Source organism: Mauremys mutica, chromosome 11 (genome assembly GCF_020497125.1).
Source record: "Mauremys mutica isolate MM-2020 ecotype Southern chromosome 11, ASM2049712v1, whole genome shotgun sequence".
NCBI classification, from domain to species: Eukaryota; Metazoa; Chordata; order Testudines; family Geoemydidae; genus Mauremys; species Mauremys mutica.
The window spans coordinates 79,729,963-79,749,315 of NC_059082.1; the positions used below are offsets into that span (position 1 = coordinate 79,729,963).

Genomic DNA, 19,353 nt, shown 5'->3' on the forward strand with positions numbered 1-19,353 from the left:
AGTTCGACTTACCTGGCCGTCCTCATGGTAGCAAGTTGACCGCCCGTGGCTCCCCCGTCGACTCCGCTTACTCCTCCTGCTGAGGTGGAGTTCAGGTGTTGATTCGGGGATCGATTTATCGTGTCTAGATGAGACACAATAAATGGATCCCCGATGGATCGATTACTACCCGGGTGGCCAAAGAAAAGCTCCTTAGAGACATATTGCACCGTATGTTCCTAGCGTCCATAGTGCTGTAACACTGACTCCTCCACACACAGAGAAATGTCTTTGAGACAGGACTGAAGCAGGCCCAGGGGCAGCAATGGAGAGGGAAGACTGTCTTAAGTGTTAGGATCACTACTACAGTGAGGCCAGGTGAAACAGGAAATAGTGAGTTACCGCAGGCTCACTAAAGTTGGAGGTTCCTTGTGATTTTTTAGCATGCAGTTGGGAGCCAGCGTAAAGTAGCTTTTTGCTGAAGGGCTGAGCAGTGTGTGCATGTGTCCTGTCAGCTTTACATGTGTCTGCGCACCACGCTGCAGAATTGTTTTCACGTTTAGAAAGCATGTTTAAAGAACTTTTCTTTCTCAGATTCTAAATGTGACCGCCTGCATGCAGCTATTGCATGTGAACTGGGTCTGCTAAGTGAAAGCTATTTTTATGCTTATATAAAAACACTGTAATGTACTAGGTGACTGAAGCCACTGCTTGTTAAATCAAGGGTACGTCTTAATAACCTTAAGCCTAGACAAGATTCTAAGTAGAAAAAGAACAGCTGGGATCGTAAGTGAATAGTACAGGTAATACGATTCAGTCATAACCTCTCTGCCTATTAATTGACAGAGTGGAAATATATTAATCTCAAGACCTCATCTTTGTACTGAAAAATAACCTGACGCTAATTGGGAGTGAGGAGGGTAAGACGCATTGAAGTCCGTGGAGACTTTTGTCTGTCCCTAGCTGACCACTCAGAACAGTGGAGCAGGACTGGTGATGGTTGCAGGATACAGTATTATGGGACTTTCTAGTTGCAGCAGCCTTTATCTGTACTTCGTAATCAGACTCCTAAGGTGGTAAATGAAGATTCTCATTTTTCTCTACGTGCAAAACTGCAGTGGTCTAAGGTTCTGCAAAGTGGGGTTAGCAGCAGTTGTGCTTCCACCAATCTCACTCCCCTGAGCGACCTCCCACAATGCAATTCTTCTTAATTTCAGAATCTTCCCCCCACCCCCTTTGGGGGTGATCCTGGACCATTTGACCTGCCCCTTTTGCTCCTGATTAAGAGGGACCTCTATGCTACATGCAACTTTTATTTGCTTTAATGTTGAGCGAGCAGTGCAGGTAAACCTGCTTCAGGAAACAGAGGCTTAGCCAACCTTGTAGCACAGAGACTGTTCCACTGAAAGTAGCTAGGCACAGCAGGAGTGGGTCTTAAACCTGAATTGGTAAATCCTTGTTGCCTGTGATTCCCTTTTCCTTTCATCCACAGTGAGGCAGGAAATCTATGGACAGCTGAACTGGCTGACAGTGGTTGGAAAGTGATGCAACTCTGAGAAGTTGCCTCTCTCTTGTTCAAAAGCTTTCAGAGTCTCTGGATTTACCGTATTGTAAGAATCCCTGCTTAGGCACTTTAAGACTTTACCTGGTCCTTAACCATGTTGCCTCAATACCTTCAGCTATCAGGAACCATTCATTAATTAGGAACTTAACACCAGTGGTCCCCATTGCTGATACTGACATGCACATTAATAACTGGTTTGTACTGGAATTGTCACTGCAAAGGCCACGGTAAAACACCAGTGCACGTTGAGATTCAGCCACACCTTTTACACCATAAGTGGTACCAGACCCTGCTGGGCTAGCAGTTGCTGCTGTACGTTACTAAGTGAAGTCCTTCCCTCTGAGACCTACAGACCCAGAGTCACATTGTGCTTTTGTAAGTGCCACCAGCATGCACTCGATGACACATTGCATGGCTGGCTGTGGTTCCCACTTCCTATTTTTGTGTTGTCTGTGTCAGGGAGACATGGTTTGTAACCCCACAGGAGAATTCATCAGAGCAAAGGTCTCCCGTGGCCTTCTGCTGACTAGCCAGGACAGCAGGTTGCGATTACTGTCCTCTAGCTTCCTGTGTCTGAAGATGTATTGTTGGCTTGCACTCTTAATTAACCTAGCCTCATGCTTTCAGATACAACAGTTAGGATGGTCAGCCATATGGAGGGAGGTGATGTTAATCCTCTACCAGCTCTGTTTCTCAGAGAATAGTGCTCAGATTTACCTTAAGCCAGTAGTGATCATTTCTAAGCAGCTCAAAAGCTGTTTTGCCTTTCAGCTATAATAGGGAAGTACTGCCTGTGCTATAGCAATAGAAATCGATCACTTTTTAAGGGGTTGGATATGTGGCTGGGGTTTGAAAGCCTGTAGGACTGACTGAGGGCTCTGCATCACATGCCGTTCTCGGTTTTCATTAGGCAGCAGAATCAGTGCGGTCAGAAAGCCTGATGGTGCAAGATACTGAGTGCCCAACTCACTTTCAGACTCCGTGCCTGGGAGGTTTGGGCCCCCCCGCAGTGGATGGGAGGGAGCTGCTACACACCTGAGGCTGCTGGTGGGTTACAGCAGTTACAAAAGCCAGCCGTCCCAGTGAAAAGCTAGACCAAGCGTTACAACTGGAAATTCAGTGAGCTGCAAAGGAGGTTGGTCCTGAAATACAGAGCTCCCGTTGTCCACGGGACCCCAAGTGAATCGTGCTACGTAAGGGTGTACGTCGGCATAACTTCGTCTCAGGGGTGTGAAAAATTCCTTGGTTGATGGAAGAATTCTTCACTCCGTCGACCTAGCTCCTGCCTCTCAGGGAGGTGGATTAGCTCCAGCAATGGGAGAACCCCTCCCATTGGAGCAGTGTCTACACTGAAGCACTACAGCTTTGGCACTGTAGTGTGTTAAGTGTAGCCGTAGCCAGCCAGTGACAGACGAGAGACTGGACCGCCAAGACATTTTCAAGTGAGAGCCTAGAACCCGCTACCATAGCTTGAGAAATCATAACCCTACTACATGCTGGTTGCTGAGAGATGCATTTTAACTGGAAGGCAGAAGCACAGGGGATCTGGCTCACTAGCTGCTCGGGGCAGGGTAGGTCAGTAGATGAATGGGGCTGGGCTAAGAACTGCCTTTGAGGGCCATGAGTAGGCTGTGATGAATTCTCGTCTCATTTTAAAGCACCATATCTTATTACTGCATGTCGAGTTCCTTGTCTGTACCTGGGTACAGAGCACCTGCATCAGTAGTTAGACGGAGTGTCACCTGGAAGAAATCCAAGCCGCATGTTCTAATGTGTAGTGATGTAGGTGTTGCTGCACAAGAGCTTAACAGATGTTAACACCAAATGAATCGTAGGACAAATGTACTTTTAAAAGAATTATTTATTTGGGTTCAGATATTTTTGAAATACAAAAAAAGTTGGTTGTATTTTTTAAAGCTTATTCTTGTCATACATTGTGGTTAAATTCTAATTTGACTGTGCTTATTAAAAAATGGTCCTAACTAAGCTTTGGGCTCAGATATCTGAAAAACTGTCTGGACGTGCTGGCTTGAAATACTGACCTCATTCGGAACGTGGATTAATAGGGGGAGTCTGTGGTGTGTGCTTTGGAGTTAGAAAAGCACCAGAAATGTGTTTCTTTCAGTAGCTCAGTCTTGCAAAATTGCATCTGGACTAGTATGTTTGCCAATCACGATTACAATGGAAACCTGCTTGTCAGAGTTACTCTCCCATGGAGAGTGGGATTGTGAATTTGCTATTCTGAAACTAGCAAGACATGTTTTAAGGTAGTAAAGTCTGATGCTTTCCTACTGCAACCTTTAAATACAAAATATGACTGTATGTTAAGTGGCTCCTATAGGAAATCTGAATATAACAGCTTATGTTGCTGAGAATCTCTTTAAAATATGGCCTAGATCCCTGGCTCAGAGCAAGGCCTGTTCATGCATTCCAGTAATCAGTAGTTTGGAAATATGCTAGCTATAAGTTGAGCATCTGCAGCCCCCCTTAACCCCACTGTGTGGGTGGGGGGCACATCAGCACCTTTGCAGATCTGTCAGTAATTGGACTTTAGAGCTACCCTGTTTGTCCTCATTAAAAGTGCAGTTGATGTATTAAAAATCAGGTGCCAATTTCAATCCTTTCAAAAGAATTAAGTGCTGCACCGTTCAGTTACTAGAAAAGAAACCGTTTCCTAAACGGAGGCTTACCAGCCCCTGGGTCATGCCCACAAGCCTGGGGCAGTGCCCTACAGGGGTAGCCTAGGGGGAGAGGCGGGTAAAAAAATTAACTTTTAAAAAGCCATCTGCCTTGTGAGAACAAATCACAAAGAGGAGAGGAGGAGGTTAACAGAAGTGTGGGGGGGAGGGGAAGTGACCGGTTTCTCTCAGGTCTCTTTGCTTGTCAGATGGCAACAGAGGCTTTCCTAGTGGACGTGGATGCACCGCAATCCCTGTTTGCTTCCCCAGAGCTCTCCGGTAGCTCTGGATTGGGTGCAGCTGCTGCCTTGTTTTAAAGGACAGGCAGGCCAGGGAGCGGGAAGGCAGCAGCAAAGGTCTCCACCTCCTCTTTGAGAGACTTGAGAGCCGCCTGGTACTTCTCATCGCTCACCAGCCTCTCCTTGAATTCCTTCAGCGTCGCTTTGGGGCTCATGTCGTTCTGAATCCTCAGCGTCAGCTCTATCCCTGTGTGGGCGATCGGGGGCTCAGACTGACAAACATTCCCTCCCCATAGCTCATGTACCGCAAACCCGTTAGCTCTCCAGCCCCGGCACGGGAGGGGAGATTGGGTCTGAATGCATGGCACAGGCTGTGCCCTGCTCCCACAAAGCTCTGCCAGCCCTGGACCACGCTGGTGGGCTGAAGACACGTTCCTCTAACAAATGCAACTGCGGGAGTCAGGAAGATGCTGGGCCTAGCCTGCATGGGATCTGCTGCTCTCAGCGGAAGTGTGGTTGTTTCCCCCACGGGGCGACACACAGAGAGCAGGCCTGAGTGCGTCCCAGCAGCCACCGTTAGTGCCAGGTTACTACAGGCCTGAAGGGGTCTGTGGCACCAACCATTCGGAAAGCTCCTTTGAGTTGGAAAATGGGCACGTTAGCTCAGGAGTGGACACAGCCCAGGGACTGGCTAGGATCCTTTGGTACAGTAGAGCCACCCTGAAATCTAGTGTTCACCCAGGCCATGGTCCAACTCCCAGTGTAATCCGCAGAGTCACAAAAGGAGCTGGCTTAGGCCTCTACAGCAGAAACCTTTGCTCTGTAACCTGCTGGAGCCACAGCTCCCCCTCTCTCAGCCAACCGCGGCTGCCTCAGCCTTACCTTTGTGGATGAAATGAGCTACTTTTTGGAAGTCCTCTTCCCGGAATGCCCTGGAGGTCAAAGCTGGTGTCCCAAGCCTCAGGCCGCTTGGGCGCAAGGCACTCTTGTCACCTGTGTCAAAAGAACTATCAAGAGAACCACGCTCCCACAAGCACCACTGGAGGGAGCAAGCGTAGTCCCAGGACCAGTGGTCTTGGCTGGAGTTATTTGGGGGGGAGCGGCAGGAGAGTGGGATCTTGGAGCTCTCTCTAGCTTGGTTTGGGGTTGTCCACATGCCCCTCCCTGCCCAGCTCTCATAAGGAGGCTGCACGGTGAAACAGGAAAGCCACTGGCCTCTAGGTTTACAGCCCCAAGACTTGGCCTTGCCTGGAAGCAATGGTGAAGAGGCACATTTAACGGTCATTGGGCTGGTGGGAACTGCAAGCCAGGTCCTGATCAGCCAGTGCCAATTCCCTTTCAGCCCCAGCAGGAACCAGAGCTTAGAAGAAAAGAAAGAGCAGCCGCCGTGCTCCATCCTGTCATTGCCACCTATGCTCCCCACGGGAAACGTCTCCAGCCAGCAAGGCCATGAGCTGAGTCATTCTAGGACATTTGCATTCTAGGATTCGCTGTCGGCGTGGGGGAGAGAAGCCTGCCCCTGCTTCCAGCCTGCAGAGCTCCTGTACCTACAGGCTTCCCCCAAGCCCACTGGTCTGACGCACTGATCAGATGTGGAGAGAGCAGGAGCACCTGCTACATGGTTATGTAGTCCCTTTTACACAGGCAGCTCCAGCATGGAAATGCAACCACTTCTGGGGTGGAGTGTAGTGCAATGCAGTGGAGGGCAGAGGGGTAAGGGCAGTAGGACAACAAGTACTCTAACGTGGGAGTGTCTGCAGAGGAGCTAGGCATGTGCTGTTTTAACGGCTTCCCCCCCAAGGCACATGCACCAGAGAACTTAGCAGAGTGAAGCCTGAACTATCCCTGCCCGGTGTTTCCAAGCTCATGAGGCAGAGAAGAGGAGTTGAGTTCAGCTCCCTGAACTAGCCCTGGGCTTGGAACTGTGGCACGGGGGCTGCTTGGGCCACAGACCAAACGTATCAGCGTGAAGCTGGCTCCTCCAGACATTAAGGCTGCGATTCTGTCACGGAGGTTGCGGAAGTCATAGATTCCACAACCCACGCAGCTGCAGCAGCCGGTGCCGCTGACCCCAGGACCCACCCTGGGGCCAGCCGCTCGGGTGTCCTTTGGCCAGCTGAGCAACATCTGGCCAGTGCGGCTGGCCCCAGGGATGGCCTGAGCAGCAACCGTGGGGAATGCCCGAGCATGTCCCGAGGGCTGTTGGGAGAGCAGTTCCCCGGGGGCCTTGGAGCAACGGGCCCCCAGGGGCAGTCAGCTCCCACCGCTAGAGCAGGGGGACCCCAGGACAGCAGGGCCGCAGGAGCAGAGGTTTAGTCATCCCGGGTATTTATAGTAAAAGTCACTGGCTGTGAAGTTTTGTTTATTGCCGGTGACCTATCCATGACTTACTAAAAATACCCATGACTAAATCTTACCCTTACCAACAATACTCCAGAGTAACTCTACCTGAAGTGCTTCCCAGAGAACAAGCTCACAAGCGAGAACCCCAAGGGCACAGGGAGGTGACGGGGTAACACTGGGAAAGAAAGACCTACTCATGCTGAAGGAACGTTCCCAGGTGCTGTCCTGGGTGGCTCTCCAGCCTTCGGCAGAACACACCAAGTACAGAACCACCTGCCCCGTTTCAGTCCTTACGCTGTAGGAAACCTCCTTGCCTGCCTCAGACCTTCCTCCTCTTACCCCAGAGCAGTGATCTGTCCTCACCACCAAGGGCAGGTTTCTCAAGTGAGAGCAGGTTTGTCTGGCTTGACCTTACCTCTTACTTCAATGAAGTCTCTTCCCCTCACTGATTGAAACAGTTCTAAATGTGGCCACTAGGGGGCCTATCATAATAATTAATATATGGAGCTATACCTATCTCAGAGCTGGAAGGGACCCCGAAGGGTCATCGAGACCAGCCCCTGCCTTCACTAGCAGGACCAAGTACTGATTTTGCCCCAGATCCCTAGGTGGCCCCCCTCAAGGATTGAACTCACAACCCTGGGTTTAGCAGGCCAATGCTCAAACCACCAAGCTATCCCTCCCCCTAGCACAGCTTGCCAAGCCTGCAACACGCAGTTGTCAGCCAAGACCTCGGATCTGCAGCCCTCAAGATAAGGCTCCTAAATCCATATTTTGGCACCTAGCAAAGTTGCTCTGTTTCCCCAGGGATCCTGAGCAACCTCAGCTCTCTGGGTGCTGCCCTGTATCAGGCTGCAACCTGTGTGAAACTGCAAACTCCGCTAAGTAGTCAGTTGAGAGAAGACCCCCTCACCAGGACAGGTGTTCTTGTTACAGGCAATGGAACAGACTTCCAGCACCCGCTCGGCTCTCCCGCCATCCGTCCCTCTGTTGCGCAGGTCCACGAGGATCAAGTGGTTGTCCGAGCCACCTGGGAGATGAATACAAGGACATGAAATCTAGTGCGTTGGAAGTCGCTGAGGCTGGGATATTGGAAGTTAGGCACTTGGCTCAGTCCTACTCCCACTGACTATTGCAGTTATAACCACAATGCTGCAGGGAGCAAGAGTCAGGCCACCGGGTGGTGGAACAGCCTGCCATGGGGCAGGGAAGTTCTCCAGCAAAGGCAGGGCTGGGAGAACAGGAACTATCTGGCGTCCAAAGGAAACCAGCCTACTAGCTAACGTGTCCCTCTTATTGGCTTGAGGTTCGCTGCTGTGTCTATGGCTCGGGCCACAACAATGTATTAAGCATCTGTATCATTTCTGTGCGCCAAGCTCTGTGCTCAAATTCTCCCCGTACGGGTGGCCGGAGGAAGATCTCCCTTCATGTGTATCCTAAAAGGTTGTGTTATAACAGAGCTCCGGCTCTTTCTATAATCATCCCAACTCAGCCTAAGTCAGTGGGAGTCCGTGGCCTTCACTAGGGTTGGGAGCGGGCCCTAGGTAGCAGGAAATGCAGTGGCTACCTAGTAGTTGTCCTTACCAGTGACGACATGGTAGCCCAGTGCGATCATAGCGGCAGACAGTGCCTGGCAGTTTGCAACAACCTGCCGTTGATAGGCTTTGAATTCCGGGGTCATGGCTTGCTTCAAAGTGACAGCGATTCCTGGGCAGAAAGGAAAAGTGTTGCATCTCCAGGCTGGCAGCAGGAAGCCAGGCTGCTCTGTGCCTGCGGTCAGCAGCGACCTGGAGCATTGACAACGAAACTCTGGCCTGGAAAGCTGAGGAACTAGAATCATGGCTGCGAGGCTTTAAAGACACAGCAGTGCAATGTCCCAGAGCTGATCTTCGCTACACGAAGCACCTACTGGCCGTCAGTGCTGCAGAGTCCACGTCTACGCTAGCTGTGTTTTACGACGAGTTCTAATGACCCGCTTTAGTGCGAGGCACAAGGGGCTTGTGAACCGCACGGCGAGATTTAATTCCATTTATACAGCTGACAAAATCTCACTAGCTGATGCCCAATGGTCTGATGAGTCAGTCACAGGCCCACTGCAGGGGGAGATTTCTCCAGAGGGATTCCAGATTTCTCCAGTGCAGTGGCCAGATGGGTAGAGTGCAGCTGTGTTTTTTGCGTGGTGTCTTTCCCCCACCCCAGCGCTGAATACCAAGACGTGGATCTGCACTCTCCCAACTGGAGGAAAATCACCTGCTGCCTATTTCTATCAATAGGGAGAGGAATGTGGGAATCTCTTCTTGCTGATCAACAGGAAGCTCGGCCAGGGGAGAAGGGTTCCAGCCAGAGGAGGATGCTCTGCTGTTCTTCAGTGCCGGCTCTCAAAGCTCGCTGCAAACTGACTAACCCTCCCGCCCTCTGAGCTGTAGGGCCATTGTACCGCTGGGGAAAGAGGCAGAGAGGAATCTGACCCCGAATGACAGGAAGGCAGGGCTCCCCGCTCATGCTGGGGCCTGCCTGTGGATGTGGGGTCAGCCCTGGGGTGCTAGCCTTTGACCTTCACGTCCCCGTGCACAGCCAGCAGCCGTGACCACCTTCCGTACTGGCGTTTTAGCTCTCATGTGGTACAAGGTAAGAGGAAGTACGAGAGGCCAGCAGAATATTGGGCGGTGGGGGGGCTGCAACCTCATCCTTCCCACTCATCCGTGGGGCCCTGCACTGGGCCCTGCCTCCCCAGCTTATGTGGCCTGGCTGGGACTCCTGCGTGGAGCCAAATATCCCTTTGGCCGTCAGCTGCAGCGGGCGCATTTTCTCCTGCTTCAAGCCCTGCAACTCCGGCTGGAACTAGACACCCCCCGGCGCTGTGTGGTGGTGCAGCGCTAAAGTCCAGCCCCGGAGCAGCCCTACGGGGCCCCTTACCGGCAATGGCATGGTTGTGAGGCCCTCCCTGAAGCCCTGGGAAGACGGCCTGGTTGATGAGGCTCTCCAGGTTGTATGGAGTTTCCTTGCCAGTCTTGGGATCCACGCTGCGAGCTCCTAGGAGGGAAGGGGGGTGGTCACTGTGTAAGGGGCACAGCTCACTCCCGGGTTCTATACCCGGGCGGGTTTAGATCAGTCTCTGTTTAACCCCGGGGTGGCTGGAGTCAGGCCGTCACAAGGCTACGCCCCAGCAGTGTGCTTGGAGCTGTGCAGAGCCCACTACAGCCTGTGGAACTTGCAAACTCAAAGTGCCCCAGGACACGCGGGCACCAGCTCGGTGCTAGGCAGGAGTGGGAGAGGAGGGGGGCAGGCTTAGCAGGAGAGAGCTCAGGAGGGATTTGAATGAGGAAAGGGTGAATGTGTAACCCGCTCTGTGGTGCTCTGTCCCCTTCAAGGGGTGACAGGGCCACAGACTGAGGTTGATAAGCCTGCGACTGCCCTGCCGGATGAAGGTCGATCTTTTAACTCAGGCAGTAGAGGCTCAGGCCTTAAAATCCACAGCCCCCGGTTCAATCCCTGCTGCCCTGCCCCAGGCCTGTACAGGGAATTGAGCTGGGCTAGAGAGGGAGGGCCGGGCAGGGGGCAGCACGGAGGAACTCACAAGGGAACGGCAAACCGGGATTCACTGGCAAAGCCCGGCTCAGGGCGGAGGGGAGAGAGAGCAGAGAGGGAAGCCCGGCTGGGCAGAGCCGAGGAAGCCAGACTGAGACGCTTTGCAAGAGGGTGATGATAAATCTGTCCAGCTCCACCCTGGGAGCATCGCTGACCACATGCAGCCTGGGACTTAGTTAACTCTTATCGAACACGAGGGCTGCTCCAGCGGAACAGCACGCTGAGGAACTGGTTCCAGGCAGGCTTCACGGGAAGCGTGTCCCCTACTGAATCGCCCGCCCCGCTCCCTGGAACTCCTAGTTCATCCTTGGGCATCTGCCAACCAAGCTGCTCACCCAGCCTGTCCCATTCGGTTGGGGATCTAATACTGCCAGGGGAAGGACAAGCCCTCCCCCCCACTTCTCTGAAAGCTGCAAACTCTGCTTCCATGGCTCCCGCCAGCCAGAGGGAGGACGGACCAGCCTTGGCTCCTATTCCGCAGTAGCTCAAAGTTCCCCAACGACCCGCCCAGCCCAGCCCGGGGCCTTTCATCCTCTGCTCACTCTGTGGCCCAAACCTTTCCGATAGAAGATCATGCCGGCCCGGCAGCCTCTCAGCGTCTTGTGCGTCGTGGTCGACACAACGTCACAGTGTTCAAACGGCGACGGCACCACGCCGGCTGCCACCAGGCCGCTGATGTGGGCCATGTCGGCCAGGAGGTAAGCCCCGTTCTCGTCCGCGATCTTCCGCATGCGGGCGTAGTCCAGGTTACGCGAGTAACAGCTGACGCCTGGGCCAGGAGAAAACACCAGCCTCAGGGCGTCTATGCTGTGTGACTGACACCCCTGGGCGAGTGCTAAGCGAGCTAGCTGGCGCATCAGGAGCGGTGTGGCTGCGGCAGCACGGGCTGTACGACCCGCCCAAACCCTGGGCAATTAGTCAGGCAGCTCTCCCAGCACAAGCCCACATGGAGGAAATATTTCAAAGCCCAGGAGCCACACCATGGGAGGGGCCCAGGATTTGGCCATGAGGTCAGGGTGAGACAAGTGGCAGGAAAAGTCCGACTGCCCAGCAGGGAGAGGCAGAGGCCTGGTCCAGGCCACCAAAATAGCAGCTGCTAAACTGCCCCCCAGGGTGCTTGGGCTCAGATCCAAAGCAGTGCACCCTGTGGAGCCTGAAGACAGGGAGAGGGGGGAGACACTTGCTGCTGGCCATGCAATGCATTGGTGGTGGCAGAACACAGGAATCCTGGCTCTAACCACAAAGGCCCCCTCCCCAAGTAGCCAGCTACAGAAGTCGGGATGCTGCGTGCTTGCTGAAATTCACCACGCTGCTCCCAAGTGTCTAGCCAGTGACTAAGCCCTGTGGCTGGGATCCTTCAATAGCCTGGAGCAGGGGTCCCCAACCCAGTGCCCGCGGGCGCCATGGTGCCTGCCGGGACGTCTAAGTGCACCCGCATACTGGCCGGTGGACGAGCATCCGCTGAAATGCCGCCAACAAGCTGCGTCACCCAGAGGCGCCGCCGCTGAAATGCCACCGATTTTCAGAGGCATTTCGGTGGCGACGCTTCTGGATGACACTGCTTGTCAGCAGCATTTTGGCGGCAAAACCTATTGATGTTGCCACTTGTCGGTGGCATTTTGGCGGATGCTCGTCCACCGCCATGGAGTGGCTCGTCGTCTGGCGCCCACCAGACAAAAAAGGTTGGGGACCGCTGCGTTTTGAACAGAATCTACCTGCTGCCCAGAGCCTCCGACATCTGTTTTTCCTTCCCCAGCCGCTTACCTGCTATGATCAACTTTGGATGGAACAAGCGGGCGTTCTCCTCCAGCCGGTCGTAGTCAATATAGCCAGTGTTGGGATTGACCTGGTAAGGGAGCAGCCAGAGGAGACGTGCAGGGTAAGCACCATGCACCTCTAGCCTTAGAGGCGAGACAGCTACATCTCGCTCTGCGGCAGAGCTCAGCAGCTAGCAGCACTGCCCGCCCCAGCCGTCCCATGAAGCCCTCGCAGAGTTAAAGGGTTAACGACGGCGGCTCCGTGACGGATCTGCAGAGCAGACAGTGGCTATTCTCTGCTCTGCGGTTGTCAGAGAGAACTTTCTGCACAGCCATGGTCTGATCTCCCTGGCATCCTCCATGAAAGAACCACAGGTCGAGTCAGCTGTTGGACCCCGTGACGTCACACAGCAAGTCATTACCAAGTGCGAGAGGGAGCAGCTGGCCCCCTCACCTGTTCTCTGAAAACACAGAACCCCAGGTCAGTCAGTCATAGCCATGGGTCCCACTGAACAGTAACAAAACGGGCATTCAGGCTCAATATGGCAGCCCAAATACCAGGCTACCGAGAGAATTTGCCCTGTTTAATAAGATGGAGCCTTTACAGAGCGGGTCGAAGACATTAACGCAGTCTGGGAACCAACCTGTGAAAGATGTAAATATCACTGTTCCCAATTGATAGACAGGGAAACTGTGGCACTGAAGTGACTAACCCAGGATCACCCACTTGAATCACTGGCAGAGCTGGCAACAGAAAGCAGATCTCTTGAGTCCCGGGCGGAGGCTCAGCTCACACGTCCCTTGTGATTGGAATATAAAGGTGAGCTCAGCACGACCCTGGCTAATTCGTACTTCCACCCCGGTGAGCACCGTTTCATTGGGGGCTCCATGGCTGCTGAAATAACCCTGCAGTCGTTGCTGGTGCGGATCCAAGTCACGGAGGAAGCTACTGGTAGAAGTTTCCACCCATGCCAGCTGGGTTCTCAGTGCAAACGCTGGCTTAACCCCCCCACCAGAGTCTGCCCAGCATCTGTTCCATTCCCCCTTTGGGACAGTGGCACCAGAGGTGGAACGCCGCACGCCTCCAGCTCGAGACCGGAGCCTCGCTCAGAGCTCAGCAGAGCCGGCACACGCTGGGTGGCCATCAGGGCTCTGGAGAGACAGCTGCAGGGTTAAGGCCCTGAGCCAATGTCTACTGAAGCCAATAGAAAGACACCCCCCCACCTGCAATGCCTTCAGTGGGTCTTGGATCAGCCTCCAGCACCACCATTTGCCTCAGGAAAACTATTTAACCCTTCGGTATCCACCGTCTTACCACACCCTCTCTTTGCTAATACGGGACACACTAAGAAATCCCAGCTCCCAAGGCAGGGCATGAAGCCAGCGTAAGTAGCTCGCATGGAAGAGGGGTGACAATTGCTGGCCTCCACCGATCTCCTCTCAATCAGCCGTGATTGACGAAGCCAGGCGGAGCCCCCTCACCTTGTAAGGCATGGATTCAAAGAAGATCGAGGTAGCCGAGATTTTCTTCTTGTCCGTCATGAAGCCATGTGTCAGGTGCCCCCCGTCAGGCAAGTCCAGACCCATGATCCTGCCATGGGGCTCCACCAGGGCCGTGTACACCGCAAAGTTAGCGGGGGAGCCTACAACGAAAGGCAGCCCCTGAGCACCCTGAGCCTTTGGTACCGCTGCTCTCGGGGGGGGGAGATCCGGACCGTGACCTTGGGAAGGGGTTTCTAAAGCCGTCTCCTCTGAGCACCCCCGCTTGTACCCAGCCCACGAAGAGATGACCGGGTTATGGAATGCAGGGGTCCCCATGGCTCGGCAACTGGCAAGGCCATCCCCTTTCCCCCACTCCCAGGGAGGATCTGGGCTTTGTTACCTGAGTATGGCTGGACATTGACCCCCCATTTCTGTGGGTCCAGCCCGTAAGCCTCCAGCGCTCTCTTCTGGCAGAGGATCTCCAGCTCATCCACAAACTCCGTCCCGCCGTAGTACCTGCGACACGGATGAGAAGAGCAGGAGTCTCACAGCATCAGCGACGCCTTGTGTTTCCATCCCCAACGCCAGTGGCAGAGCAAGAGTGAACCGGACCCCTCTTCCCTCCCCCGGGGGTCTGGGCAGGATCCGGCCTGATGCTCCACAGGCTCGGAAGTGACAGTCCTAGCAGGGAAGCTGCAGGGCAACGGCCCATGTTGGCCTCCTTTTGCGAGGAGCGAAGTGCAGTGGGTCTGTTGCTGCCTTGGGAAAGGAACAATTTACAGCCGGCGGCTGCTTGGGCCCGCAATGGAGCAGCAATCGCTTCCTCCAGGACAGTGAGCCAAGCCAGGGAGGGTTGGACTCTCTCCCACGCACAGGATGTGAATCCCCCCACGTTCCACACCTCTGTCCTGGGTACCCCTCCGAGTATTTATTGTTCATGCAGGAGCCCAGGGCCTCCAGAACCGCTCGGCTTGCAAAGTTCTCGGACGCAATCAGCTCCAACCCAAGCCTCTGGCGCCGCTTCTCTTTCTTGATGAGGTTGTACACCTTGGAGAGAGAAGAAGCCCCATCCTTATCAGTTCTGTACAGAGCACTGGATGCTGGGAGGTGCTCTCTCGCGACCGACGGTAGAATGGAAAGATACGGAGACATCCCACCATGGACAAGGGAGGCAAGAATCCTCTCTTGTGGCTCTGAACCTGGCCCATTTGGGCTCAGGTCTGGGCGTCGTTCTACCAGAAAGATACCGACAAACTGGAGCGCGTGCAGAGAAGAGCAAGGAGAGACCCGGGGAGGGAGGTTGACTCACTGCAGTTAAAAATAGAGCTTGGCTAAGGGAATGTAGACGGGGGAAGACACAAATCCACAAATATTGGAAAGATGTGAATACGCAGGATGGGGAGAAGTTATTTTAGGGCAGTGCCAGGGGGAGGGATAGCTCAATGGTTTGAGCATTGGCCTGCTAAACCCAGAGTTGTGAGTTCAATCAGTACTTGGACCTGCTAGTGAAAGCAGGGTCCCTTCCAGCTCTGTGAGATAGATATATCTCCATATATTATAATAACCTAGGCCTAACACGATGAAATTAAGGACACATTAGCCTGCATGTTAGAAGATGTTTCCCAAAAGTGAGCACTTGGAGGAACATTTAAATTGAACGGAGCAAGGCACTTATGGAAGTGAAAACTGGCTGGAAGAAAGAAACAGATGACTTTCTAATGTCTATAGATCTCCCCTTCTCGTTCGCTCCATTGTCATGGAACAAGGTGCTAGCTGCAAGGGCCACAGCTGTGCTCATTGCGATATAAATAATATCCGATCCCACACAGGAAAGAGAGACCCTGGGTCTGAGAAATCTGGGATGAGATGCTGAATAGACCTATTATGTGGCACAGCTGTAGGTTACCACACGGGAGCATTGGGTTTGGAGGGACCTTCAGACTCACAGCGGCAGGGGCTGGGAACACCATGGAGGTGATGCTCCCAGTCACTGGTGAGGAGAGCTACCAAGCATTCTCCTTTGCCACCCCCCGGGGCTGCAGCGTGTGGCAGAGGCAATGGGAAACGAGGTGAGTAGAGGCAAGTGACAACCCAGGACTGGATGACCAAACTTGCACTGACCCACCAGCCCGAGTCATTGCCTCAGGAAGATCAACATCCCTTTTGGTTGCATGGGTCCCAGAGCTGGGAGGATGAACCAAGCTCTTGTGCCGCGATTGCTTGGGTTTCCCCTCTGCCAAAATGCACGCAACCCTTTCCCCACCACAAACACTTCTCACCTCCGGGTCACTGGTATCAAGTGGCTCCATGACCATCTCGTTATGGGACACCCAGAGTTCAGCACTGGGGAGCTCTCCATTGACACCGGTTAAGTGAGCCATGGCGGGGGCGGTTGCTTGCTTGGTATAACGTGGTCTGAAAACAAACGGAGTGGGACAGATTGTAGAGCACTGTTAAAAAGAGCCCCCTCCGGAGGTCAGCTCTCCCTGTAGCACCCCTGTCTTGTTTTTAAATAGATTCCTTCCCGGCTCTGACCTGACGTTCCAGTTTGAAGCCTGCAGTGAATTAAATGCCGAGTTATAAATTATGAATCCTAATAAATCTATGAATACAGGGCCTGATCCAAAACCCTGGAAAGAACTGATTTCAGTGGGGTTGGGACCAAGCTGATAATGAAAACCCTACAATTCTTAGAGACCCCATCCATTTAAAATCTAGTCAATTTTTTTTTAAAAAGTGTCATTTCAGGGCTATCCCCCCCCGCCAAGTGTTGTGGTTCTACAATCACTTGGTTATTTTAGCTGTTTTTCTTTCGCTTGTTGCTGGGTCAGAGATCCACACATACAACTGGGGAAACTGTTGACCTGACTTTACACAGGAAATAGTGAAACTGGGCCTTTGCCAGCACTTGGTGTGGTCAAAATCACACTGAAGAGAGAAAAGGTATGGTTTTTCTCCAAACTCTTAGTGCTAGAAAGATTAGGACCTATTTGTAACAGTAATTAGTAAATACATTTTTGGACAGAAGTATTTTTTTTTTTAATTACTGCTCTACTTAAAGGGACAATCTGCTTGAAACATACAAGAGACATTAAATTCACCACAATGTCTGATAAATGTCTCTGCCACCCTTATTTACAAATAGCACCTTGCATGCAAGAGTAGTCCCATGTAAGACCACAGGATTTCTCATATGAGCAAGGCTCGGCTCGATATGAATAAGGGTCGCAGAGCAGGTCAAAGGCCCAGAGCATGTGTGTTACAGTACACTGGATCCATGCCAAGCTCCATATTTACAGTAAGCGTGACAATCAGGCCTGAGCACTGCAATCCAAAAAGCGACGCATCCACTAATCAAAGTCCATCAATGTGACTTCTGTGGAGATCATAAGCTAACAAGCATAAACTCTCAGAGTCACGTCTTAGTCAAAAACAAAAACTCCTTTTAAACATTAACTCCTCAAGGCTAGTGAAAGGCCATGTACAGCTAATTAGGCAATTGCATTTTGTTTGCTAGTGTCAAATAACTAAAGTCCATCTGGAAATCTGTCTGCCCTGGCTTGGCAAGGAGCAGCTGGTTAGAAGAGCCCCCCCCACCCCCCCCTGCAATTCTAAATGTACCTTTATTCCCCCATGAATCTGCTGTTATCTCTTTGTGGCACTGTAACTTCTGCACCTCAGAAAAGGTGAATTGCAAAAATGGAGTCAGAATTAAATGTTGCTTAGGTTGGAAAAGTAGGATTTGCCATTCCACCCAGGCTGATATCCCAGCTCCTGCCAGACCAGATCATCATTAACTAACAAATAATAAGCTCTTGTATAGCATTTTTCACTGGCATATCCCCAAGTACTTTACAGAAGGTGGGTGGACAAGTACCGTGCTCTCCACTTCACCGAGGGGGAAAGCAAGGTAGGGTTAAGCAAATTGCCAAAAGTCACAAAGATTAAGTGGCTGAAGTGGAACCTGGTGTACGAAATTGGGTCTTTCCCTCCCTCCCTCCCATTCTAGGGCCCTAGCACTGGACCATGCTATCCATTAAGTGCTTATTGTTTATTCAGCGCTATATAGGAAACAAAGGATACAGTCCCTGATCCAAGGATCATATCTGACCCACGGGTCCATCAGATCCTGTATCTCAACTCTGGCAGTAGCCGACACCTGATGCTTCAGGAAAAGCACTATGTAGTTCACTTTGTGCCCTTCAGCTAGGGTCTGTGTTATACATTTTGGCTGGAGACTGCTACCATTCAATTTATAAAATATTACAATCAGTAAAATAATTATAATTTTCCTGTGCATCTGCAGTAGGCCTCAAAGAAAAGATTGTTTTAGACAGAAGGAGAGTGTAGATTCCATTCCCTCCCACTTCGCAAACTTTAACTACTTTCAGTCACTGTGATGTAAGAGGAAATTTAGTTTACACTTGAAACCCACTTTCCCAACAGACCCATTGTTTAAAACAACCCCAGATCTTCGTGTGCTGCTGCAAAAGAGGGAGGAAATCAAGTTCCATCTCAACAGTGATTTTGCCCCAGCCTCTGCTATGTTACCTCCAACTACAATTCTGCCACCCCAGCCAGCGAGGTGCTGGAGGCATAAAAGAGACAGGCAGGCATTCTGTGATTATTTCACTAGGAGGGTGGTGAAGCACTGGAATGGGTTCCCTAGGGAGGTGGTGCAATCTCCTTCCTTAGAGGATTTTAAAGCCCGGCTTGACGAAGCCCTGGCTGGGATGATTTAGTTGGGGATTGGTCTTGCTTTGAGCAGGGGGTTGGACTAGATGCCTCCTGAGGTCCCTTCCAACCCTGAGATTCTAGGGATCCCCAAAATAGACATATCAAGACCCTGGGTGCAACTTCCTGTTGCTTTCCCAGCCCCCCCTGCAGAAAGCAGAGGCAGCTGCTGCTGAACTCCTTTCAGCCCAGCCCCGGCACAAGGCCCACGCGGTTCAGGAGAAGGGGAAGGGGAGACACAGCGACCCCCCAACCCCACGTGCACCCGGAGCTAACGCGAACCGAAGTCACCCCCAGCACAGGTTTACACGGATCCCGGAGTCCCCGGCCCAGCGCCTCTCGGGACTGCAGCCCCCCGGCTGGGAGGCCGCCGCACTTACCGGGCTCCCGGCGCGCCTGGGGCCGCCGCAGCTCGGAGCAGACTCAACCCACGCGCCCCGAGCGCGGCCCCATGCCCCGGCGCTGGAACCTTCAGACACGCCCCGCCTCGCTCTCAGCCAATCGCCGAGCAGCCCGCCGACGTTCGGAGGCGCCTCAACCAATCGGTGCGAGCCGTCCCGCCCTCTGCCCCCACACGATTGGCCCAGGCCGAGCTCGCCGGCCGGGCCTGGCCGGCCCCAGGGCAGCACGTGGGTGGCTGGTGGGGCTCGCGGTGCATCGCGCCTTCCCCCAGCGGGCACCTGCACTAATGCGACTGTTACCCGCCCTGGCGAGTGTGTGTTGCAGAGCCCCTCCCCTCCCCCATCCGTGCCAGTCCGCGCAGACGAGGAGTCCGTGCGGCCAGAGCTGGCGCTAGGCATAAGCAGGCTAAGCAATTGCCTAGGGCCCTGAGCAGCTCAACCCCCCCAACCCCCTTAATTATTAGTATGTAGGGCCGGGGGGCTATTCCAGCTTAGGGCCCCCAGTGGGCTAGGAGCGGCACTGCACAGCCTAGGTGCACCCCTTGCGCTGCAGCTCAGATTGCAGCTGCCCATGCTTTATAGCTGTCG

At 53.1% G+C, this 19,353-nt stretch overlaps 1 protein-coding gene across 1 annotated transcript; it reads right to left on the minus strand.

The window, feature by feature from the left end:
• Positions 1–3,386: 3,386 nt before the first annotated feature.
• Positions 3,387–18,898, minus strand: SHMT1 (serine hydroxymethyltransferase 1). Its single transcript, XM_044979277.1, has 12 exons — positions 18,745–18,898; positions 15,910–16,045; positions 14,532–14,677; positions 14,031–14,146; positions 13,631–13,791; positions 12,156–12,237; positions 10,948–11,160; positions 9,720–9,836; positions 8,388–8,510; positions 7,717–7,833; positions 5,343–5,453; positions 3,387–4,707 (listed from the first exon to the last, which is right to left on the minus strand). The coding sequence occupies exons 2-12, from the start codon at positions 16,009–16,011 to the stop codon at positions 4,535–4,537; spliced, it is 1,461 nt and encodes a 486-aa protein (XP_044835212.1). The 5' UTR covers positions 16,012–16,045; positions 18,745–18,898; the 3' UTR covers positions 3,387–4,534.
• Positions 18,899–19,353: the final 455 nt, after the last annotated feature.

Excerpts from the sequence above, each read along its gene's own strand:
- SHMT1 (XM_044979277.1), bottom strand. The coding sequence starts at position 16,011 with ATGGCTCACTTAACCGGTGTCAATGGAGAGCTCCCCAGTGCTGAACTC. Across the intron at positions 14,678-15,909 it reads TTGATACCAGTGACCCGGAG|GTGTACAACCTCATCAAGAA; the intron begins GTGAGAAGTGTT and ends TCTCTCTCCAAG. Across the intron at positions 9,837-10,947 it reads CATGATCTTCTATCGGAAAG|GAGCTCGCAGCGTGGATCCC; the intron begins GTTTGGGCCACA and ends CTTCCCTCCTAG.